Genomic DNA, 26,646 nt, shown 5'->3' on the forward strand with positions numbered 1-26,646 from the left:
TCCGTAACCCTCAGGCAGGCAGAAACTCTTTCCGATGGCCCCTCCCCCTCATTATCAAAAAAGGTCAAAGCAAGGAGGAGTCTTTGCTTGACTGCTGCAATTAGGAAAACAAATCTAGCACTAGATAACGTTTTTGGCCAACATTAGGACATATTTCAGCTATGCAACTGAGCCAAAACCAAGATAGTTTATATTCTAAACAATTCTTGTTTCAGACCAGAGTTAGATTTTCATACCTAACAGTTTTGAGTGCTCAGTCCCAGCATCCTCAGAATGGTCACGTGATTCTGGAATGTACCTCAAATTTGTCTTTTTTTTTTTTTTTTTTTTACTACTTATTATTATTCTTTTATTTTATTTTATTTCCGTTAACTATTTTCTTTTTTTTTTTAGATCTCTGATTTTAAACTTCAATACCAGAGTACAGTAGTACCTCGCATAACGTAAACCTCTTTTTACGTAAATTCCACTGAACGTAAAGAATTTATGTGAAGTTGTTGCATCGTGTTACGTAAGAAATTCCATACGTAAAGCGTCAAGTCAGTGCAAGTTCAGAAATTCGATTTGAATAGCTCGCGCGACAGAGAGAGGGAAACCTTTTCCATGACTAACAGAGTACACTTGGTGACGCCTTCTGACGCTTCATACTCTCATTGGCTGATTATCGGGGCACCGCCTACGCTCTCATCTCATTGGCTGACTTATACAGCACGTACGTGAGTTTGTGTGAGAGACAGGCTTCTCCCTTCAACCTCCCTTCCTCTTCGTAGTCGCCCTTAAACTAGTTGATTGTTTTTGTTTTTCAGTTTGATTCATTTACAGGAATCTTATTTATTACCTTATTTAATATTGGAATGTTACTCTACTATGTTTATGCTAACGTTTTCTTATATTTTGACTTTGAATATTTTGAAGGGCGAAAGGGGTGAGTTTGGGAAGATCTTGGAACGGATTAGGCTATTTACATGTATTTTACGCTTCGTATAACGTAAAATCCCTATAACGTAAACGTTCTCGGAACGGATTATTTGTATAATGTATAATCTTTTTTAAAAATGTAGAAATCCATACTTCACATATACTGTACTTATATTTCAGATGAGCTTGTACTATTGTTTAAACAAAACATTGCAAAAGTGACATTTTAATACATGGCCAATTGATGGGCCATTTCTGGGCTTTTTTCCTGAAAGAAAAAAATGAAAATGACCAAATAACTAAAAATATATATACTGATTATTACTGTATTATTATTTTAGAATGCAATATGATTTTCCCAAGCATAAAATGAAGTATATTCAATAAATAAATAAAAGTAGCCCCATAAACAATGAACATTGCTGCAGCTGCATGATAATATGGCGGTCGGTATTTCAACAATTTAAATCATCCTCTAATGAGCACAGAATGACGCAGTCTAGTTAATGTGATGTCCATCTTCCATATCTTCAAGCACTGTCATCATTACAACTTCACAAATCATTAAAAAAAATACTACGTTTGAGTTGATGCTCTAGCAAAGTGAGCGCCGTGTTTCGGTTCCAGTTCAACATGTGCAAAAATAAAAATACAAAACTAAAGGAATCCCTAAAATGACTGTAACTTATTGCACAAACTCAATATTTCACCGCTATTTCAAAGCGGCGGTGGTGACAGGGTTAGTACGAGGTCATTATATTTTTATAACATTCAAGTAACCCCAAATATGTTAGTATTCCACTAATTACAGGTTTATCATCGCTCACCGAATCCTCCTAAATTCTTGTGATGACAGTCCTACTCATGAGGACCAAAGCGACATGCAGCCCTGTGCTCCGTCTATCACGTGATTATCACTAGCGGTTTACAGCAGCGCTACATGAGAGAGATGTTTGTAAAGATGTGAGATTAAACCTTGTTTGACGGATTGATGAACACCAGGCCGGTCTGTCAAGATAAAATGTTGAATACACACACGCAGACAAGATAGTCATCAGCATGTCTGCAGCCTGAAGTGAGGCGGGTGGTCAGCACATCACTTCCACATGCATCCAACAGCATCATACACTAAGTTTTTGATGTTGCCTGAGCTGGGCGCGATGACACACAAGTAATTGTGTGATAACTTGGCACAACGTCTAAAACGCCTGAGCTGAAATGTTCGTGTCCACAGCCCGTTTCAGACTGACCTTTGACACTAACTTCCCAGTATTTTGTACGTGACACTTTGATCGGACCACGCTGTGCTGTGTCTTTCGGAAGGTGACTAACTTGGATCACATGACCCCCGAGAGAGGAAGTGCTCTCACAGGCAGGGAAACAATCAGGCTGACATAACCCGGAAGGAAGGAAGCATGAGCCTGTATGGGGTGTGTGTTTGAGCATGTCAGGGACGCCTGATGTCATTTCCTCTTAGCGGAATGAAATGGTCAGAAGAGGGGGTGACGTAATAGAAAAAAGGTTAACATATGTATGTATGTTGCTACCAGGTGTGGTAGGTATGGCCTACAGATTTATGGAGTCATTGTAATATTTTCTGTGTTTTCGGCTTTTGTTACAGCGCACATTTTGCCGTGGTCGCCCCCGTCAGTTGTGCCTTTAACAGAGATGCACAGTAGCAACAGCATGGCTACCACTACCGCTAATGAGAGTGAGAGGTTTGTTCCCAAGAAAGGAATAGTATGGTCAGTGGTTTAGAACTAGCTTGGGTTTGCGCCCACAGACGCGGAACAAGTGACTTTGAAGTGAAGCACCACAAACTTATTCCAGCATCTAAAAAAGCCTATTATTAGTAAAAAAATATGCATATTGAAGCAAATTTTATGCAGGTTTTGCCTAAATTAGCCACTGATTATCAAAAAAATAGCTAAATGAACTAAAGGCACTCAGAAGACACATTCAAAGATGTTGTGATGATGTGTAGTATTCCACACTGGTCACTAGGTGTCAGTAATGTTACTGTCATGTTCGGTGCGACACACGAGCACCAGACTTGATCATTGGAACAACGGGCTTTTGTTGCAGGTTTGGATGATCTCATAACAGGCACAATAATCCCTAACACGATCTGCTGTTGCGGCGGTAACACACGGCAAGCTAAAATTGAACTCCGAACCTCCAGCGACACTTCCTGTCCAGGCTGCAGGAACACATTCACAGCAACACACACGAGTGTTGTAAATGGCTAATTTTCAGTTATTATGTGTACTATACTGGGTAATATGAGTGTAAACGTGACTATAGCGTTGTTATTTCATGTCTAGATGGCTCTAATAATGTTAAGAAACACACTTAGAAGGTCATAAACAGGTTTTCTATGCTTTAACTACAAAATTCACTTATTACAGTCGAGTCAATTAACTGCGACAAACATGGGATTGCTGCATATAACATAAAATAAAGTACTACAAGCTTACTAATCATAGCTTTTATGGTCCACGTTGCCACAGCTTGAAAATGTTTTCACTTTACACACAGAGACTGAACTTAAACCTGAAACCTGCAAATTGCAACAAAATGCACACCTGGAGAGTGAAGCATATAAGTCAGTACCGTAAGTAAGGATCCAAAATGCGTGCCATGTATGAAAAATTCATATATGTCGGCAGATCGGCATGTATCTGTGGACATGGCCTGAATGCATTTATTGTTATTTTTATAACATCATTCAAAATGTAATGGCAAAATCCCCCCGAATGTTCTAAACTCCTGTTAAATGCCAGTGGAGCTGAATAATGTTGCCAAGATGAGTTATGCAATTGCGCAGGTCTGCGTGGATGAAGCTCAGTGTCGCATACAGGACGTCATGTAGTGCTTCTTTGGACAGCAAACTTCTTCAGACTGAATCAACAGCGCCTCCCCTGGTTGCAGCCAAGTAGCGCACTCCATTTTGCCTCAATTGCTTCAAGATGTGATTAGCTCTGACAACAAACTCCGCCAAAGAAGAAGCATCAAAGTTGCATGATTAAGTCGTGCAGTGGGTGATATATTTCCTGCTTTAGGGGGAGTGAAAACATTTGTTTCATAGTTACAGTATGATGTTCATTAAATGTCTATGCTGAGCTAAGTGAATCCAGACAAATAAAGGCTTAGTCGGAGAAAAGGGTATCACTAACAGCAGAGACTGATGTTTGTGGTGACACTGGAAAGTGGTATCTAGGCATTCTTAACAACCTAAAACCACTAAAACCAATCAGAGAAGCTTGAAGAAATTAAAGCAAGACGTGTATCAAACAGCTACGTGTCTTTATATTTGAGGGTATTATATTCAAATAAACAGTGTATGTCATTTTGTCATGTCAATAGCAACAGTTACTAACGACAGTGTACAGGGCTGGAAGTGATGTTGGAAGGCAACAGGCCCAGTGCATTCTGGTTATTGTAGGGTCTTTAAAAAACATATAGCTTCCAACATCCCGGTTACACAACCCATCATACGGAATGATGGCAATAAACAGGCAAAGGGCCATCACCATCACCCTTACGGTACTGCAGCAGCTAATTATAAAATACTTGGCAGAGCAGCTAATAGTAGTATGACAACACAGGCATTCATCACCAGCATTTAAAGTATAACAATAACAGTAATCCGCAAGGTTAAGCTTTCATAACATATCAGCACCGCATTACGAGCGGGCATAATGGTTCATGGATTACCATAAATAAGACAGTTGAAAGGAAAAGGACATGCCAGTTTGTGTTACTGTGGTATCTGCAGGCACCACAATCATTAGGCAACTCGTTGCTGTTCCCATTACTGCTGTTCCTTGGTCAAAAATGTGACGCTGTTGTGGTGGCGTGATTGGAAAAGGAGCGGGAAACAGTGAACATGCAAGTAAAAAAAAATAAAAAACTGACAGAATCAGAGTCTGCATAAGAAGTCATGGAAAATGTGGTAATAGGTTTGCATCCAATGGGGTTTAAATTTTCCTACAGCCCCAGATGAAAAGCTTGAATCCCTCCTGGCCAGACAAAAAAAGGGTATTTAAGGTTGTTAATGATAGATGTGATCCATTGTAAGGTCCCATATTATCCTATTTTTTACCAATTTTGTGTTGCCCAAAATATAGCCTTGATGCTGGAATTTAAACAGTTTAACCATGCTAGTAATCCCTACTGGGAACACGCTGTTTCGTGTGTCCGTAGCTTTAATGCTAATGAGCTATGTTTGTCTCCAACAGCGTGTGCGGCTCTAAGAAGCGCTATTGTGAACTTGTGAACTTTACATAAACACTGTAACACTGCACTTGTCCAATGTAATAGATGCCATATATCACACACCAAAACGAAACATTAAGGTTTGGGACAGGAGGACACAAATAGCAACATTAAAAACACTAGCATAGCGATGTGAGCTACAGTGTTACTGTCACTGTAGTATTACTGTCACTACTCGATCCATACCGGAAACACAATGCAAAATGCGTCTCTATCCAGCTTGTCGACCTATTTTTCGTGAGTCACACATCGGGCAATCCAATTTGTACTACACATGTGCAAACCACACCGTCAGCGGACCTATTTTTTGTCAGTTACCCGTCGTACAAGCGTCAACGCGTTTTTTACATCGCATGAGCAATATACTGTACATCATTACCCCGCCCCCAAAAAATGTTATTTAGATTCAAGAAATGACAACATAATCTACCTTTTTTTTCTAATATCATATCCATGGTGCAAAGTGGAGAAATTAGCAGCCCTCTTTTCCTGGTTGTCTATATTATTTTTTGGGGGCACTGAAAAAAAAAAAACACAAACTATTTGCTCGGATGGATGGATGGTATTTCTCCATTTAGAAGAAAAGTGCTGCCTCAGGTACGCAAACGAATACATGTTTGCACTCAGCTTACAGTCAACTATCACGGAACTTTCTTTTGTCTTATATTTGTTTATTGCATCTGTATTTATTTATGTAATTGTATTTTATTTTTCCTTTGCTGCTGGCTATGTCTATAGTAAATATACTTTTAATTGATTAATTACGACTTACTTTGGACAAAATGTGATTAATCACGATAAAATATTTTAATTGTTTGAGAGCCATAATATATGTACTGTATATATAAATATATATATATATACACACACATATATTACGACGCGTCACGTTGCAGAAGGTCTGTCGTAAAAATTACTAGCGAAGAGAGTGACGCAGGCCTCACACATGCGCAGAGCGGATCACGTTTCTGGTATCGAGTAGTGAAAATTGTAATCACATTTGACAGCAACAACACGCTAGGTTAGCTTATTCGCTGAAGAAAAACAAAACTTACAACGCCCATGTCTGTGGCTGACTGACGGACAGTTGGCAGAGCTCCAAGCTTTATTTTAAGATGTGTAGCGAAGCCTGCTTTTTTACAAAAGCTGTCCTCCTTGAAGTGATAAACTAAAATTCACAATTGAGTGCCTCTTCTCTGAAAAGTGGCGCAAACAACTGAGGGAGATTATGTCAAAGGATGTCATTATTTACACAGATGACATACCTATGTTGCCATTAAGGATGGGAAAACGAACCGCTATGAATCAAGGCTTCGTCAAAATAAAAACCGCAGCAACTCCAGTGCTTCGCTACATTTTGAATTTATGGTAAATGTGGCAATAAATGTCGCTATCAATTAACCACTGCGTCACCTATCGTCATCAGGGACATGGTCTACAAACGCAACCTCAGGCTCTCCAATTAGTGCTGGGTCCAAAAATATTGGCATCAACAGCTGTGGCTAAAGGCAACCTCCTCATGTAGTTTTTACTATTTGGCAGTAGCTGCATTTGCAGTACAATGACGGGTGGTCATCATTCTGCAGCTTTATCTACCTCTGCATGCACTTTAGAAAGTTGGCTGCGCTAGTCAGCAACTCAGCTGTGAAACTCTTGAGTACTACACTTGCCGTACTGTCGTTTACAATGAAGTCATCAGCGATATCAATGCTGGCTGAGCAATTTGCTCCTTACCCGTATTACAACTCGGTCCTTATGCAGCTGTGTTGTGCAAAATACTAGTCATTCAAAAAACTTGCTATGAGAAGACTACGACTGAAGTTGTACTTACGGTCAGGGTTGGGGGATTTGCGTCCAGCGTGGTTTGGTGAGGCGCATCGGAAGGTAGTGACGATGGTATTGTGGTGAGGATTCGGATGGTGTGGGTGGTGCACTGGTGCGTGGTGGCCGTTGTTTTCCACCGGAGCCCTCGTGATGCTGATTTCAGGTTTGCGAACATCTCCAGGACTGGCGGACTCAAGCTTGCGGTTGTGACTGTGCTCCGGGGTCCGACTGGTCCCGTTGGTGTTGCTGCTGCCTTCATTTCGACGTGTCCCTGGGGAGTCTGTCGGTGTCTTGGCAAAAGTGACCTCCCTCTTGTGGCTCAATTCAGGAGTCCTCGAGTGGCCGAGGACCTCTGGGCGCTTCAGGGCGCTGTTGGTTACAAAGCGTGTGGAGGCGGGGCTTGTGGCATTGTCCACTTGCTTGCTGGATGAAGAGGAAATATCGATGGAAAGCTCTGAGCGGCGTGGCACAGGCTCGGGGGTCTTGGAGCCTCCTCCGCCCATAATGGAGCGAGGCTGGGTGTAGTTGAGGTTGTTGTTGTTGGTAACTGGGGCTGCCGTTCCCAGGTCACGGTAGTAGATGCTGGTGGGGGACATGGCGTTGCGGTGGGGGGAGTTGGTTGTGCGACGGGAGCCGGGAGAAGAGTGAGCTGAAGTGTCCACATCTTCAACCTCAAAGGACCTCTTCAGCGCTGCATGGGAAAGACAAAGACGGCACATTACTCCAAAATATACAACATGTAAGGGCACTAATTAATGCAGTCTGTTGCATTGGAAAGTCCATATTATGCAAAATTGTCTTTTTAATTTAGTGAGAACAAATATTTTTCACAGAGGTTCCGGGTTTTTATGACGTCTGACCCGCCCCTAGCAAGATGAGCTCTGTGATAGGCCCACCACTTCACAGAAGACACCTTAAAAAAAGGGGCTTCGCTACACATATTAAAATAAAGCCTAGCACACTTCCAACAATCTGTTGGTCAGCCACAGACATGGGAGCTTTAAGTTTGATCATTTTATTTTTCTTCAGTGAATAGGCTAGCCACACGGTGGCCACACAGTCAGGAGATCAGGAAGATCTGTGTTCGAATCTCCGTTGGGCATCTCTGTGTGCATGTTGAGTTTGCATGTTCTCCAGGTACTCCCACATTCCAAAAAACATGCATGTTAGGTCTAAATTGTTCATTGAATGTGAGTGTGAACGGTTGTTTGTCCAGATGTGCCCTGTGATTGACTGGCGACCAGGCCAGGGTGTACCCCACCTCTCGCCCGAAGTCACCTGGGACAGTCTCCAGCACACCCACGACCCTAGTGAGGATAAGCGGCATAGAAAACGGATGGATGAACCTGGCATGATGTTACTGTGGAAATGTGACTGTGACTGTAAAGCACCGTAGCTCACGTACCTGTAGCTATGCTAACTATGCTGATGTTGCTAACGTTGGTGTCTTCCCCCACTCCTTAACACTACATTGTCGTACGTGATATATGGCATCTACAGTAGTGTGAGAAGGTGTGTGTCCCCTGGTTCCTTATTTTTTTTGCATGTTCGTCACACATAAAGGTTTCAGCTCATCAAATAAATTTAAATATGACAACAATGACAACATAAACAATGACAACATAACTCAACACAAAATGCAGTTTTTAAGTGATACTTTTTATTATTAAGGGAGAAAAAAATCCAAACCTACACGGCCCTGTGTGAGAAAGTGATTGCCCCCCCATGTTAAAACATAACTGAGAATAATTGAGATCTACAGTATCTGTCTGGAAAAGGTCATGAAGCCATTTCCAAAGCTTTAGGACTCCAGCGAAACACAGTGAGAGCCAAAATCAAACACTTGTTCACACCACTGCAAGTGCAAGTGCAGAGTTGTAGTGTATATGTAAAGAGTGAAAACATCGCATTTCTTGGCGCCACACAGTGGACAAACACAGCTCATTAGCATTAAAGCTACAGACACGCCAAACAACGTGTTCCCAGTAGGGCTTACACAAATCACCTTTAAACTGTCTAATATCCAGCATCAAGGCTAGATTTTCAACACACTTCAAATACACTATTATGGGACCTCTGAGACATATTTAACATAAAAAATAAAAGTATAATATGGGTCCTTTAACCAAAATAAGCATATCTCGCTATCAATAACACACAGTTGAGAAGCACATAAAACATTAAATAAAGTTCATAAAGTGCTTTAGTTTGGAGTGCTGGATGCCCATAAAAGGATTTGTCAAAACTCCTATCACCCGCAGCGGTGTGTTGCAGGAACTTCATAAGTTGTTTTGTCGTGACCTCAATGCTACATCTACTGTAATGCATTCAAATATGGAGTTTATTGCAAAAGCTTGTGAGGCATTTTATGTTTGCACACAATTGGGGCCAAGAATTGCTCACTGTCCAGAGAGCAACACGAGCGTATACAGAGAGAAGCACATCCTTCCTCGAGGTTAGTCGTGACAGGAGAAAATAGACGCACTGTACAAGATGATGATAGTGAGGGATGGGACCTCCCCCTGGGAAGAATCAGCATGAGTGATGTGTCATGCCAGTGGCCAGAAGCTGGGAATATAATGACACACTAGCTAGTCCTTTCATACACTCCCTTAAAAACATATTTCATCCAAAATGTTGATTATATCATTAGTTTGTGGCCTGTGGTTCTTCTGACTATGTACGTATATGTCTTCCTATGTAGCTAGATTGTGTAACGTTAGCATCTATGGTACGGGAATATCCATCCATCCATCCATCCGTTTTCTATGCCGCTTATCCTCATTAGGGTCGCGGGGGTATGCTGGAGCCTAGTTACGGGAATATATTAGTGTTTATTTTTAAGCAAGTCCACCCAAAAGGGTGAGCACAATACAGCTATGCCCTCTGTGCAAAGTTAACCACTAATCTCATTTATTGCTATAAGACACCTCATTCCAGCGTCCATTCTCATTTCATACCATTTACCCGCTGACAAAACAATTCAATCCCGAGGCCTATTTGCACCACATGAATAAAGATGTAATATACTTGTAGTGTTGCGTGGTTACCTTTCAACTGTGTTAGTGTACATAATCATTTTGACAGCTACACTGTTAAAATATATTACAACATATGTCTTGAAATGAACATTTTAACGTCAGGCATAGTTTGCACGAGGAGCACGTAGCTCAGAACTGTAATGTTAGCTTTATGTCTCATGGTAAAATGCACTAGTCACCTAAATGTTAATAAAATAAAATTATTATATTGCCACACAGTAAAACTTTGGTGGCATTTGTTGTTACATTATTGTTTCATTAGCATCAAAGCTGCTGCTATCATAACAATACAAAATGCTAACATACTACTCGCCAAATATAAATTGCCTGCAGCCATACTACCCTGAGAATGCCGATCTCGTTCGAGCTCAGAGGCTAAGCAGGGTCGGGCCTGGTTAATATTTGGATGGGAGACAATAAAGTCTGTCAAAAATGAGATTAGAAAGCAGTGTGTCATGAAACGTGGGTGGCATTTGTTGTTATATGTTTGTATCTTGAACTTAATATCAGCATTTAGTATGCTGCCAAGTTTGTACAACATGTATACAATTTGAGACAGTATGTTAGCATCAAAGTTATTGTTGTCATAGCAACATAAAATATGAATGTGCTAGCCACATAAATATGAAGAAAACATGGATGCTACTGTCATATGAAACTTGGGCGAAGACTACAATACAAAATGCTAACATAATACTCACCTAAAATGTATGAAAACTAGGTCTGTTAAATGATAAAACATTTTAATCAAATTAATCACAGTTTAGAAAATTAATTAATCACGATTAATCACCATTTGCAACTATGTGTACCCTTTTTACTGTGTTTTTTTAACAAAAAGATGAATGACAGGACACCATTTTTTATATTTGCATCTGTTAACAGCTCCAAATGAACAGAAAATTTAAATCATGCTAAAACCACACATGTCGGAAAATGTAAAACACCAGTCTCTTTAATAGTAGCAGAACATTTGAATCACACTTTAACCGTGCTATCATGAGCCATAATGGGTTACGTTCAAAGACATCACAGAATTGTTTAAGTTGAATTCAGTGTTTTGAGTGTAGATGTGTTTTCTGGAATTTCTGAGCATAAGTCCATGCAGAAAAATGGACTTCTGCAGTATGAGTTACGATAATCAGTGATAGGAATGTCCACTTACTGTTTTTCTTTGTTTTTCTGTTCATTTACACCTCACGTACATGCATTATAAAGACATTGTTGTGCGTGTCCCTGAATGCACCTCGCTGTTGTATTGTGACAGTAAGAAAGTGTCGTTCCGAGGAGGACTAGGGATGTGTTTGTAAGTAGAAGATACACATATGGTGTTGGAATTGCACTGCTGTTGATGTGTTCAGGTCAGAATAAAGTTATAAAAGAGCTTTAGACTGTGTGTGCCGTCACAACAAAGAGGGGTGGCTTGGCATGGTGCGCATGCGTTAATTACACAAAACTTTTAACGCAATTCATTAAATTAATTACCTCTGTTAATGCGCTATTTTTGACAGCCCTAATGAAAGCTAATTACATTCCAGCGTGACAATGAAACCTCGGTGGTATTTGCTGTTTACATGGTTGTGTCTTGAGTTAAATATCGGCATTTAGTATGCTGCAGAGTTTGTACATGTACTCTGAAGAGTAATGTTAGCATCATAGCTAGTGCTATCATATCAGTACAAAATGTTAAACACTTATGACCAAAATATTAATGAAAAAATGGATGCCATTGTCCCTGTGAAATCTGGGTAAAGACTAATATTAGCATCAAAGCTAGTGTTATCATAACAATACAAAATGCTAACATACTACTCACCTAAAATGAATAAAAACAAATTCAATTCCAATGTGAAAGTGAAACCTGTGTGATATTTGATGTTACATGATTGTGTCTTGACCTAAATATCATTGTTTAGTATGCTGCAAAGTGTATACAACATGTGCACAACTCTGAAGAGTAATTAGCATCACAGCTAGTGCTGTCACAACAATATAAAATGCTAGTCACTAAAAACAACATGTATTTTAGGCTGCTGACAACCCCAAGATGCAAACATGAGACATGAAACTTGTAAAGCAGCAGCCAGGATCCAGCACTTGACAGGCATGTGAACACAAATCATGCAATACAAAGGAGAGGCAGGTGTGTTGGAACAGAAGGTAAAACTGAACAGAACAGAAAAGGAAGTAACTACAAAATAAGAGCACACAACAGGACCTGTTAAATAAAAAGGGAACATAACCAAACAGTCACGCAAGCAAACAAACAGGCCGTGACAATTTTGTCTTTCAATAAATATCACTTTTCAGTGTGCTGCAGCGTTTATACACAACTTTAAACCGTTAACAATGTTAGCATCGACACTAAAATGAGACTCGTCAGAGGGAGTCAGCTAGGGTCGCCATGACAGTGACATGGGTGCAATGTGTGTTATTACAAACCAGTGCACAATCAATGTATTGTATTGTGTTTGAATTATACTTGCATTACCATTTAAACAAAAGTTTTTATTGTTAGCAATACGCTATTACCACCCCTCTTTTTTTTATTTATTTAAAAATTTATAAATTTATAATTAATTTAAGTTATTTATTTTAAACCCTGAAGTACACTGTAGTCGGTGGGTGATTACAATAAAGCTAAGCTAACATACAACAGAAAAAACAGACAGCATTATGTAAAGTATGTAAAAATTGTATTTTAAACATTAAAAAAAGAAGGTAAGTAAAATAGCAAAACCGGTATGGGAAGTATCAATATGTCACTATCAATCTGCGCATCACTACTCCCATTCACTGAAGCACTAATGGGAAGAGTTTTACACTGAACCATCATAAAACAGCTTTTTAACTCGTTTCGTGAATATTTAGAGAAAAAAAGGGGTAATCCCACTTGCCTCTGTACTTCTCACCCGGGCTTTCCTCGTATTGTATGAATGTTTATAAGGAATCCAGTACGAGGCTGTGGCTACTTTCAAATCCAGCCAGAGTATTACTGTGCCAGCATTAGTCTGTGATTACATAAGGAGCTGGAAGATTGTGACACGCTTTCATGGCATCAATTTAAGATCAGTTGAAAACCATCAGACACTTGCCATAGTGTTTTTTTTTTTTTATTTTAACAAGTCGCATGCAAATATATATATATATATACATATATATATATATATATATATATATATATATATATATATATATATATATATATTCTGCAGTATTTCTGCAGGATTTGTCACGGAAAAGCAGCTGTACTGAGTGACCTGATCAGATTTGTGTTTCTTAGTTGCTTTGTGATTATACGGCCTGGGGCTCAAGACGAAAACACAGGACTGGAGTGCTTTGCTCTCTCAAGCAATTTGTATTTAGAGAGCGTGCAGTGAAGTGCACATGATTTAAGAGAAGAAGTGTGTGCACTTTGATGTTTGGGAATATAGGGAACGGAAAAAAGCGGAGCATCTCTGAGGCAATCATTCAACTCCTGAAGTATCTTCCTGAAGGCTATTCTATGTGGTCGACTACATAAACAATGAAATAGGTCTCCAATCATGCATCAAGCATGACTATTACAAGAACAGAATTATCGAGTATCCGTGTACGAGTGTGGGAATGACAGATAGATGAAGGAGTATCGTTTCATGTGAAACGGCATTCCCAGACTATGAGCTAGAATGGAGAGGGCCAGTCCACAGAAGAAGCTCATTAACAACAGCCAGGAGTCTCCCCACTGTGGTGGACTACCTATCACCACCCCGTGTCCACTATCTCCTGTGGGAAAATAATGCAGCACAGACAATAATGCTCTGGTGTACTGGTGCTGCAAAAACAAAGATGGAGGCAGCTGTGCTCCAACTATGCTTCATGGTTATTTGTCGTAACATGCTCCAGGTGTTACGTTCGACCGCCTCTTTATAATCTTGTTCTCTCAAGGACATCCCAAGCTGTGAACACAAATACGACGGTACCATCCAAGCCTTGATGCAGTCATAAAAATGGGAAATGTAATTTTGGTTAGCTAGTACCAATAAGTTGAGTTTTTAAAACAGTCCCCAGATTTGGTTTCTTTTCACAAAAATCACATTAAAGGTGCCCTACTGTGTTTTATACTTCAGTTGTTTTTGTACGGAAATCGAGGCAATTTTTCCCATATGAAATAATGTAAATCCAATTAACTCATAACTCATTCAATCCCAGCCATTTTTCAAAAGACAACCCGTTCACTACCGGTCATTTTAGGCGATTTTGATGTTTCAAGGCACACAGAATATTGTGTTCTATGTCTATATAAACATGGAACCTACCAAACCAAAGATTAGACTTCTGTATTTCATCAGGAAAAAAAAGTTTGTTTCGACCTGTTTCCGTGTATTAGTAATGAGCAGTAGAACATAGGTAAGTTTCAGGAAAATATCAGTTTCCGACTAAAAAAGGGAGAAAAACAGCTTTTTGTGAAAAGACACAGTTCAAATATAACTTCCACTTTGACACAAATTTTTTGCTTTTGTGACAGCTCAAATATCTGAACAACTACACCACAAAATAAACAAAAAAAAACAAATAAACACAAAAAAGGGTTGTTTTACATCAAAATAACAATTTATTTACAAATACAATACCATGAACTATTTACAATTTTCACATTTGGAACTGAACTGTGTATGTGCATGTGTGTGCATGCCAGCGTGCGTGTGTGCATGCTTTAAAATTTCCCTACAATGTGTAATCTTCTGCACACTACACTCCTCCACGTTCTTCTACTTCCTCCTTGCTGTCATGTATGTTTTTTCCATTCAAATTCACATGCCGAGCTCTTTTGAAATGCACTTCTGCCACCTTGTGGCCGTTTTGATGGCTTAAAACTGCTCTAAAAGTGACAGCCATTTGTGTGTGTTTTTGCCTCTTGCACAAAAAAAATAAAGACGTATAAATACGTCTTTGGGATCAGGCCTTCGGGATTATTAAAACGCATAAATACGTCGTTGGTATTGGGGTAATCCATTCCAGCCACTCAAATATAATAACAAAAATATATTTTAAAGAGAATAATTATAGTTTTCCATGCAGAAAACAATGTGAAATCATTACAAAAGACAAATGGGTGAAACTTTTTGTTGATGTGGACTTTCCATACATCCTGGCAAGATCGAATTCAGCAGTGTTTCTCACCGTCTTTATCATATTGCTGGCACTCACAACGTTTTGGCCCCATGGCGGGTTGTTTAGCAGTCACACTCAAAAAAAATGCACAGACCATGAGTCAGCAATGTGCAAGGTGCTTTGTTTGGGCACTCAATGTCATGGCCAGATACAGTAAAGGGGAAACAACCTAGTTTGTTACACGCAATATTGTATGAAAACCGAGACTGTACAAAAATGAAGGCAAACATTTTTGAAAAAATCCTTATTATACAAAAAGGGGGGTGTAGGAAAACCGAGGTTTGATTATATACTGTATATAAGGTGAGACTTTGGATGCAAGAGCAGCTTGATGGTGCTCAAGTTGACAAACCCAGTTTCTTCCATTGCCAACGATGGCCGGCCATCCAGTCCGACGAATCCAACCACTTTTCAGGCTATCCTCCTTAGACCCCCGACTGCCACGCATTCACGGGTGTGTGTCCCGCCTTTTGGCTAATTCGCCCCCGCCCAACCGATGATCACATGAAAACTCGCCACACCATGCCAAGTGCCCGCCCCCCAAATGGCGCACCAAACTAAAGCTCTTTAAGGTGCCGCTCAGGTGAGATATTTTTCGTGTTTTGCAGGGTGCAAAACGTGTAGCCCTCTCACAATGACAGGAAGTCTCACACGGCGGACATGCTTGTTTTGGCTTTGTGAAGGAAAAGAGGCCGGGAGACGGTTGATATAGGCTGGATGCTGCAATGGGGTCGGAGGTGATCGGCAAAGGTGATCAGCGTTAAAAGCAAGTATCGGCATATGCCGATACCATGGTTTTTCACGGAAATCGGCCGACACTAATCGGTGGCCAATTTAACGGGCACTCCTATCACAAACCATTGGAAATGTTCCAATAGTTCAAGACTTAAGAGTAATTTTAAAAGAGTATTGCAAATCCTACTGCTGGCTACAGTGTTGATTAGAGATGTCCTGATCCGATCTTTAGGATGGGGATCGGCTGCCAATCCGCTGTATTTTGAAGATCGGACAATATCGGCTTCCACCACAAGATCGGGCCAGTCCGATTGCCGTGTAGCATTCATAACTCTGGGCCACACCCCAACATGGTAGGTGCGGTAATGCGCCTCAAATCTGGTTGCCACTCGACTCCGCCATCCGCGGGAAGAAAAAAAGGCAACACCACCATTTAGACCCGTCCATGGTGTACCGTGGTGAAGTCAGTTTCAGTTGGACGTTTGATATTCGGCTCCGTAGCTAAAGTGGTAGTTCACCCTCAGTGTTAAAAAAAAAAAAAAAAGGATTGGTACCAGATCGGATCGGCAAGACTATAAAAAAATCGTATCGGAAGCCAAAAATGTGGATCGGGACATCCCTAGTGTTGATGTTTATCATTATGTGGAAAAGTTGGGCCCAATTGTGCCCGAGAGCCTGTTTAGGAGCACCAAATTTGAGAAAACTCTATCCAAAAAAAAAAAATCTATCATGAAGGAAAAACCTCTTTCCTCTTGCACATGGTACTGCCTCTGACTCGCCCCTAGCTACATGAGCCCACCAGCTCAAAATAATCCCAATTTTCAACACATCGCTACATGGCCCGGAGGTAGTGGAAGAGAAGCTAATGCTTTGGTTGACATTGAACAGAAACTTAACTTGAATAGGAAACAAGGGCAGATGAAACTAGGGTGTATTTCACAAACACATAATGAAATGGAGAAAGTTAGAAAAACAAGCTTTTAGTGGAGGTGAATAATGGTTCAGACCAACCTCGAAGCTGTAATTTTAGATGTATGCATCAAAGTGATGAAGACATTCACTTCCAAACTGTTTATATAAAGCAAGCTAATGCATAATGGAAGTGATGGTGTTAAGAGTGATGCCAGATGAAGGTCCATGTGGTGAAAACCAGGGAATCCTGACATTTGACAAGCTTCTTGACAAGACAAGGCCAGACCATCACATTTTACCCAAAGGTATTTTGCTTTGTCAGACAAATTCTTGATGCTATACCACCAAAAACACACACTCCCTCAGCTCACTGATGGTGTAAGGGGAGAACTAATGCTAAAAGGTTGGGTGTAGTTCTCAGGTCAAGTCCTTACAGTGTTTGTGGTCAGGTTTCAGTAACAGATGTTTAGCAGGGAAGTACAAAACACCAAAGGGCAATATCATCACTGCTGGAATTTAGAGCTGAATACATGCACAACACACACTTACACAATAGTCCAGCCTGTTGTTAAATAGGTGCCTGGTGCTTGACTTTAGTCCTCAGCCTTTGACAGGTGAAGCCTTATTGATGAACTCCAACTTCATGGTGTACCTCAGCGGTTCTTAAATGTTTTACAAATAACACCCCAAAAATGGGTGGCATTTGAAGTTTGATTTGGTACCACTGTCCATAATGTCAAAACCTAGACAATTACTGAAGTACATTAAATGGCTATTTTACTCCATTATGGTCCATTATAATGGCTTATCTATCAGTACAATAATCCCTTATTAATTGCAGTTACTTGGCTCCAGAATTTCAACAAAGTAGAATTCCTTATTTATAAATAGAATATTTTCGTAGTTAGAGCATAGAAAACCTGTTTGCTACCTTCTTAATATGGTTTTTAACATTATTAGACTCAGCGACCCTAGTGAGGATAAGCGGCATAGAAGATGGATGGATGGATAGATGGACATTATTAGAGACCTCTAGACATGAAATAACACCCCTATAGTTACCTTTATACTCATATTACGGTACCTGATATAGTAGACACAATAATAGAAAATAAGCCATTTAAGACATAAGTAACATACAGTAAATAAGACTTGTGTGTGTTGCTATAATTGTGTTCTGGTGCTGGGGGAGCTGAGAGGTGGGTGAACAGGGGGTTCGGAGTTGATATAATACAGGTATTTGTATTTTAGCTCATTTAGCCATTTTTATGCTTTAAAATGCTTAATTTAGGCAAAAAAATGTAACATTTGCTGAAATATGCATGTTTTAACAATAATAGGCCGTATTCAACAACAAAACAGCATGATTCATTCATTGATATATTTTGGAAAAACCGTGATAGAGTGAAGATATGAAATTTGAAGCACGAACTGGTGAGGGATTACTGCATATCATACAATATTTCCTCATGTAGTGGAGGAAACCGGGGGTGTTACTCATGAAGAGAAGAGGCATTTATTTCTACATATTTTCAAAATGCTAAATAATACTCTCTTTTAAAAAATAAATATTGCAAAAGAAACTGGAATGTAAAACAAAATACAAGGACTGCTACTGAGAAAAGGCACTGTAACTACAGCATCATGACTTGATGGAGGCAGTTTTAACAGTTTCTATGTGTCTTCTACCAGTTGGATTTGTAAAAAATACAAATAAATGCATCTAGTGCAAGACCAAATATAAGATCTCAAATAGTTGAGCATGTTGTTGAGCATGAGATAAATGGTCAAAATAACACACTCCCATTGATAAAGACATGACTGGGTGAAGGGGAGCTGGAGGAAGCCAGCATGACCGGAGAAGGAAAAGGAAAACGGTAAGACAGTAAGACAGAAAAGAATAACAATGACAAAAGGAAATCATGTGGCACTGTTCCACAAAACAAAAGAGACATACAGTGATTGTTTGTACGCATCTTTCTACAAGCGTTTATTTTTAACTACTCTTTAAAAGCAAGGTGACCACTACAATCTGGATGAATTTCTTTCTACTTACTCACACTGTGTGGTTGTTTGTATTATTGCAGACTGGATAAAAGAAGTGGACTTAGTCACTTGAGCATCCGCTGTGACTCCTGGTTGAAAGCTTGGCCTTCTACTGGGTCATTAGGAGTCAAACGTGACCATATTGGGTCGCGCTGTAAACCGTCCCTGTGTTGATGGTAGTAATTTATCAAAGGTAAGGTGACCACACCCCAAGGCGCACCATGTGTTTGGGCTCGCTCAGCTGTGACATGTGAGGAGCCTCATGAAAGGAAATGTGTGCTGTCATGACCTGATTTAAAGTTGAAAAACTGGGAGTAAAACGTTGCTTTATAACGAGCATATGGAGCAAAGACTAGCTGCAATTTTAAGACTGCAAAAGCTGCTAAACTAACACCTGATTTTTCACTAAAATGAAATACTGTTAAAAAAAAAACGATTTACCTATGTAAAGAAACAGCAAAACAAGTCAAAGTGCTACATAACAAGCATAAGGAGCTAGCTGCACTTTAGCACTGCAAAAGTGACAAGTGCACACACTTGTTAGCAAATGACAAGCTAACTTTGGATTTTTTTTTCACCCAAATGGAACCCCCAAAGGACCTAAAACAAACTTCACTTAAACTCTATGTAATGAAACTACATATCAATGTAATGAAACAAGAAATGAAGTTAAAGTGCTATTTAACCAGTGTTGGGAGTAAAGGCATTAAAAATAAGGCTGTTGCTGTTTTCAAGTAAGGGGTAATTTAGTTAATTACGATTTCAAATGTTACAACGCCATTACCAACAGTAAAATGTGGTGCGTTATTATGCACTAATATCTATATCATCGATCTGGATATCGCTTCAGTCACCATTGTTCACTACCACTACTACACAGGAGGCTAAATAGCTCGTCAATGAGAGTTGACAGGTAACCGCTGCTAACTAATTGCCCAACACTGTATAGCAGCATAAGACGCAAAGACTAGCTACACTTTAGCGCTGCAAAAGATAAGACAACATATTTTTTCCCCAAAATGAAGCATTAACTAGTACAAGAAATCAAGTTAATGCTGAACTCTATGCAAGTTATTAATTAGAAATAAAATTAGAAAATAATAGAAATAGAAATAATCCATTCCAGGGTACAGGCAATGTTTAATTTTGACATGCTTAACTGTCATAGAAATGTAAAACTAAGTTGAACTGCGATCACGGCAGCTATCCTAGGGCATCGTGCAATATGCTCACGTCTTGAATGACATTGGTTCGTACACTATGGACTTTCAATGTACGTATATTTTATGTCTCTTGACAAAATTTCAAATTTTACAAGCTAGCCAGCTATGTGGAAAGACTTGGCTAAGCGAAGCAATCCTATACTAACAAAATGCGCCGGAAAACCTGCTAATTCTACATGTTTAGCCAACACAAAGGCTTGCTTCTTTTTTTGTTTTTGTTTTTTTAAGTTTAGGTATTAGCAAGTGGTGCTTAGCAACTGTAAACCTAACTTATAACGGCAATTACTATTTTAATTCAGCACTGAGTAATACGATTTGATTATTGATCAGCTAAAAAACTGAGAAGAGTTTTCGCAGAGTACACTGAAAACTGTCATGTCGACAAATATGGACTCAGGCAACTTCTGAGCCTACAGTTGAATAATGAAGTTTGATGCTATTATATGTTTTGTGTTTATTCCTATCACTGATTGGGTATGACAATTATGACATTATATACAGATCACCTTTACACGCAGACATCACAAGAGTCCTTCAAATATATAATACCTTATAGTCACGTAAAGCAAGGCAACAATACAGACCTTCAAAATCAGAAATGATTCCCTCCAAGTGTGGATTAACTCCAGAATCCGCCATCTTTCTTGTGTTGGTTCAATGTCCAAACTATGGTCAGTGAGGAGTAGTGTCACAAGCTCAGGAAGAACTTTAACTTTCTGTGAACGAGCCACAAAGTTGTGTATAAAACTAAGTTCAGGGAATGAACCAGCATGCCTCCTCCTTCCTACGCCACCCCTCTGTAGCAAAAGATACACTCCCCCTACTCCCTCCATGTCCTGTGTGTGTGTGTGTGTGTGCATGTGTGTTTCCCCTGCCCCCCACGCAAGTCATTCCTCCAGACTCTTCTCTTGCAAAGTGGCTCTCAAATTAGACTTTTGACGATCAAAGTTGCCTACATGGCACACGGTCATCTAAACAAAGATTCCCTCCTTCCCTTACAGAGCTAAGCACCATCATCAGTATTTTAGTGCCATTTTTGGCCAAGCGGCCTCTACGAGCCAGGCATGTTAATTAAAAGTGCGGCCACCTCAGTGGTCGCTCTGACACGAAAACCTGAGGTACTTCCTGGTGAAAGTTGACATTTGGAAACCAGGGTGGCGCCTCTGGGCAATCAGTGAGATTCCAGCACAAACCAACCCTCTGGAATAGGTTATTATCAGCAAAAATGGCTCAAAATGTTGTGTTTATAGGTCATTTAGAAAACCCACAATTCTCCCATAGGGTGATAAGATCATTTTAGAATACCTACTGGTGAGGTAGATGGGTGTCCAAACTTTTTCCAGAGAGGGTCGCATACAGAAAAATTGAAGGATGCGGAGGCCCACTTAGATACATTTGGTCCATTACAGATGCTAAAATAAATAACTAAATACATAAAGATGCAAAAGCCAATCCAATGTACAGCAGGTTAATATATATGCCAGTGATACCCCTGATCACGGAAAACCGCTAATTGTTTCTTTGTCCTCCATTTCTGCAGACAAGGGCATTTGGAATTTGGCTTTGGCATTGCTACTATGAATGATAATACACATAATATGGAAGTGGCAGTGTGCAAGGCAACTGCACATTAAGTGCTTAACGCACATATTTTAATCCAACCCAGCATCAGGGGAGTGATGTGTGGCTGTTTTTCCATTGGAGTTGAACAGCTGCCACCGTCTTAATGTGCCAGCAGAAGCTATAGCAATAAATGTCTATATTTGATCAAAGTTAATGAAGATTTGTCAGATCAACATACGTCAATGTTCGGACTTCTTTGCACCCTTTATCACAGAGTCGTTCTATTTCCGCTTGTTACATCTGGCTGAGATCCAACTTTACAAGTACCATCAACCACCTTAACGGCACCGTTATCTTGTCCAAAACTCGGTTAACTTTAACCGGCTGTTAACTTGACATTAAAGTTAACCGACCTAAGCACCGCCACTAACATTTTAACAGTGTGGTTAACTCTAAAGATGGAATTTGTGGCTAACGCTGCCTTGATGATGCCGTACTGTCATGTTTCCTTACATGCATTGCTGATGTCTGCATTATGCATTACTTCACACTTTACACTGTACATTGCAGCTTTTCAGCACATGACAAATTATTTATATTTGCAAGACAGAAAAACATGCTTTTAACTGCCTAGATTTTACAGGAAACTATTTTATTGAAGCGTGTTAAGCTTGCAAATTCGATCTTAGTCGTGTTTAAGAACAACTATTTTGATGGAATAATTGTACATAGAGCTATTTGAGGCTTTATTGGCATCACAAGCATGTATTTTTATGAACTTGCAATTTGAGGCGATAGTTACATTATTTTTAAAGCTTTCCAGAGGAATTGTAAGTATAGCGTGTCTGATGGTGTACATAGTCTTGCCTTTGCAATGTATTGAAAGCTGTGCTCTGTACACTTGTGTAACAATAACAAATAAAACATACATTTGATAAATATGGCTCATGTGTCGTTTATACATGAATAGCTATTATCATATAATATTATCATATAATGGTATTATCATCTTGGCACCGATATTAGGTTGAACCCTAAGACTCTTACTTTGAAGGCGAGCCGACTTTCAGTATTTTTCCAAACTATAACAGCTTGTGCTGAACAAAATATTTTTAACCAAAAACATTTTTATTTAATTGTGTCGTTCATAAGTTGCTCACCTGTTTTAATTCGTAAAACGCTTCATTTTAGCTTCATTTGCTGCAGAATACAATTTAAACATTTTTAAGTTAAGCGCGTCCGGTATCTGGCATAGGGCCCGAGGTTCATTTTGCTGTAAAGCTGGAAACTATGTTAAATATTGCTTACTTTTATTAATAATAATAATAAAAATAAAAATAATAATAATAATAATAATAAAACTAATTAATAGTTTTCTCCGGGTACTCCGGTTTGCTCCCACGTTCCAAAAACATGCATGTTAGGTTGATTGGCAACTCTAAATTGTCCATAGGTATGAATGTGAGTGTGAATGGTTGTTTGTCTATATGTGCCCTGCTATTGGCTGGCGACCAGTCCAGGGTGTACCCCGCCGCTCGCCCGAAGTCAGCTGAGATAGGCTCCACCATACCCCTGCGACCCTAATGAGGATGGATGAATACAAATCGACAGTAGCAAACATACAGTACATACAGTATGTATAAAAGGAAAGCCAGTGAAACGGTCAAACTGTCCCTATCATAAACGCTTTATTAATTTTATAGGCAATGTTTTAAATGTTAAACAAACCAGTCCCCCAACTCTTAAAGGAAATCAAACCCTCCCAAACAGGAAGCAAGCAGGTCCACTCCCAGACTGTGATATCTAATCACTATTGATTACATATCACAATAGGGTTTCTATGACAAACAAGCTCAGCAGTCGCAGCTGCAGCTTTTATAGGCTGCGAGGCTATTTGAGCAAAAAAAAAAGTTCATTCTAGTGGCCGCTAATAAGATGCCAAACTCACCCTTTAACACCTGAGAGGTCAATGGCGACACAGGGAAACCTTGTGTGTTTATGGTGCAGTCGCTGGTGAGGTGTCTCAGGACAAGGAACAGAAAATGTCACAGAATAAACACGCAGTATTTGAGATTATCCACCGGGAGTTAACCACGGAAGAACATCTGTCCCTTAAAAATCTTTATGTTTTGCTTTTTATTGGCATCCACATAACATGCATCATAGATCCTGCAGCTGTGCACGCACATTTATAGTTTGTGTGTTTGGGCCTGGACGCTGCACGTGCTATTTAACATACATGTGAAAGTATAGTAGAGAACATAGTTAGATTGGTGCATATACAGCATATAAATAAATACACACTGTACTTAGTTGCAACAGTGTGTGGCATCAGCACAGCACCATCCAATGTGAGTTGTGTTGTAAAAGCTGCACCACGAGGTTTACTGCAGCACTCAATTAAACCAAAACACAGTATGTGAAATACACACTTCTACAGCCAGGGTGTATTTATGTAAACAGGGACGCACACTAGCTGCAAGGCAATGCTGAGCGACAGAATGAGGAAAAGCTCCAAAACAACATCTGGGGAAGCATGTGTGTGTGTGTGTGTGTGTGTGTGTGTGTGTGTGTCAAATATGCGCATGTGTATACACGTGCTGGGGAGTTGTGTTTGAGTGTCTGAAGGGTGAATCCGCCAAACCAAAACTACTTAACATAGTGACACAAGAGTTGGACTTGTGTGTCATTGTTGGGAATGTTGTGTGTGTGTTTATGTGCAGTGCAGTACACAATGCGCTTGTACAGCTAGTGTACTAAAATTAGATTATGTATAATATATTTTACCACTGAATTTAATTCAGTTTGAATTATATACAGTACATCCCTCGTTTATCACAATATATTCATAGTGGCATGTTTATGACTCGCTTACAACCTTCTAAATAACTTTTTGACATTATTAGAGCCCTCTAGACATGAACTAACATCCCTATAGTCACCTTTACAGTCGTATTACCCAATATTGTACACATAATAACAGTAAATAGCCATTTAAGACATAAATAAGACGCATGCTGGGGGGGTTGAGTGGTGCGACGTTGAGGGTTCAAAGCTTGGCGTGGGTTATGGTCACAACAGAGGTTTGATAGGGATTTTTATTAGCGCTTATTGTGCTTGTGAGATAATTCAAACCTGCAATAAAAGCCTATTGTTCTGGTGATCAAGTCTGGTGGTTGTATGTCTCACTGAACATTACAGTAACACTACTGCCACCTAGTGACCAGTGTAGAATACACCATATCATTCACAGCTTTTTTGAATGTGTCTTCTGAATGCGTTCTATTTGTATTTTAGTTCATTTAGCCATTTTTATGCTTGAAAATGCTTAATTTAGGCCAGAAATACACCAAATTTGTTTCAATTTGCTTCAATAAATATATTTGTCACTAAAAATAGGCCATATTCAATTACAAAACAGTATGATTAATTAATTTAATGTTGGAAAACCATGATAGAGTGAAGCCGCGAAGTGGTGAGGGTAATTACAAAACAATATGTGCAATAGTTATTGCATGAAAACATACTAAACTGTCTTCTTGAGTAATCTTGTAGATGCGTCTGTGTAGGCTCTCAGTCGTACAGGAGTTGTCCATCGAGGAAAAGGCTTCTTGAGACGTCATCTGTACTTCTGTGAAGAAGTTGTCGGACGTTTCGCTCCTCATCCGAAGAGCTTCGTCAGCGAACTAATAAGTGCTGGTAGCCTAGGCCTTAAATACAGTAAGAGTGGGCGGAATTGGTGTGCCAACACCCTCCTCCTATTGGTTCCTTACACTACACCTGGGCGGAGTAGTGGTATAATCCTATCCTGCTATTAACACCTCCGATAAAAGGGAAGTGTCGCTCCCTGAATTGGGTATGAACGACTCTGATACTGGCTCGTTAGCATCTATTGTTCTGGCTCGGCCCTGGCTTCACCTCATTTGCAAGACTAAGAGCTGTGGGTTTTGGTCTCAGTAACCTACTGAACACAGGGTCCAAATTAAACCTCAAACCACCATTCCGATTCAATGATGGGTTCTGTTGTTTGACAAAAATAGCTTCCTTTACTCCTCTTTCAAACCATCTGTTTTGTTTGGCCAAAATCTTTACCTCGCTGTCCTCAAAAGAGTGATTGGTAGCTTTAAGGTGTAGATGTACTGCTGATTGAGGCCCACTAGAATTGTCCCTGCGATGTTGATAAAGCCTTTTTTGGAGCATTTGCTTAGTTTTCCCCAATTCCCACTTCCCTTTTATCGGAGGTGTTAATAGCAGGATAGGATTATACCACTACTCCGCCCAGGCTTACTGTAGTGTAAGGAACCAATAGGAGGAGGGTGTTGGCACACCAATTCCGCCCACTCTTACTGTATTTAAGGCCTAGGCTACCAGCACTTATTAGTTCGCTGTCGAAGCTCTTCGGTTGAGGAGCGAAACGTCCGACACCTTCTTCACAGAAGTACAGATGACGTCTCAAGAAGCCTTTTCCTTAATCTTGTAGATGTCGATGGACACAGCAAGACATCAATCAAATACATTCTTTATCTCTAAACATGGTGGACAAGTGGTTACCATGTTGATCTTACAGTCAGGAGTTTGACAGTTCAAATCTCTGCTTTTCGGGCTCAAACTGAATGCAATGTGAAGCACCTGCTGCTTGAACTTCATAAACGATCAGGAATTAAATGATTCATAAATTGGCACCAATTTGGTATTTCTACTTATTTTCTTCTTGCACCTTCAGCACCCCGCAGTCAGCTGAGGATGTTGTCAGTGGCGGGGCTCTTAGTGTTTCATGATGCAATTAGTGTTTCCATTATGCTGGACAATGTCACCTGTCACACATCCTGCCCGAGGATTTCGCAGACAGCAAAGACAACAGGCTTATCGTCATTCTTAAGTCTCATAAAAAGAATATTTGACGCAACAGTGCAACAGTACAAGTCTGAGGCGTTAACTCCGAAAAGGATATC

At 39.8% G+C, this 26,646-nt stretch overlaps 1 protein-coding gene across 4 annotated transcripts in view; it reads right to left on the bottom strand.

The window, feature by feature from the left end:
• Positions 1 to 26,646, bottom strand: part of septin9b (septin 9b) — a 100,778-nt gene that overhangs the window by 48,036 nt on the left and 26,096 nt on the right. For 2 of the 4 annotated variants that reach the window (XM_054778889.1, XM_054778890.1), the window contains exon 2: positions 7,028 to 7,711. In XM_054778889.1, coding sequence (XP_054634864.1) covers positions 7,028 to 7,711 — 684 coding nt within the window. Of the gene's footprint in view, positions 1 to 7,027; positions 7,712 to 12,958; positions 13,027 to 20,715; positions 20,858 to 26,646 lie in introns of those variants that run through there. The other 2 variants (XM_054778888.1, XM_054778891.1) reach the window with 2 other exon arrangements.

The sequence above is a fragment of the Dunckerocampus dactyliophorus genome, chromosome 6, assembly GCF_027744805.1.
Source record: "Dunckerocampus dactyliophorus isolate RoL2022-P2 chromosome 6, RoL_Ddac_1.1, whole genome shotgun sequence".
Lineage (NCBI taxonomy): Eukaryota > Metazoa > Chordata > Actinopteri > Syngnathiformes > Syngnathidae > Dunckerocampus > Dunckerocampus dactyliophorus.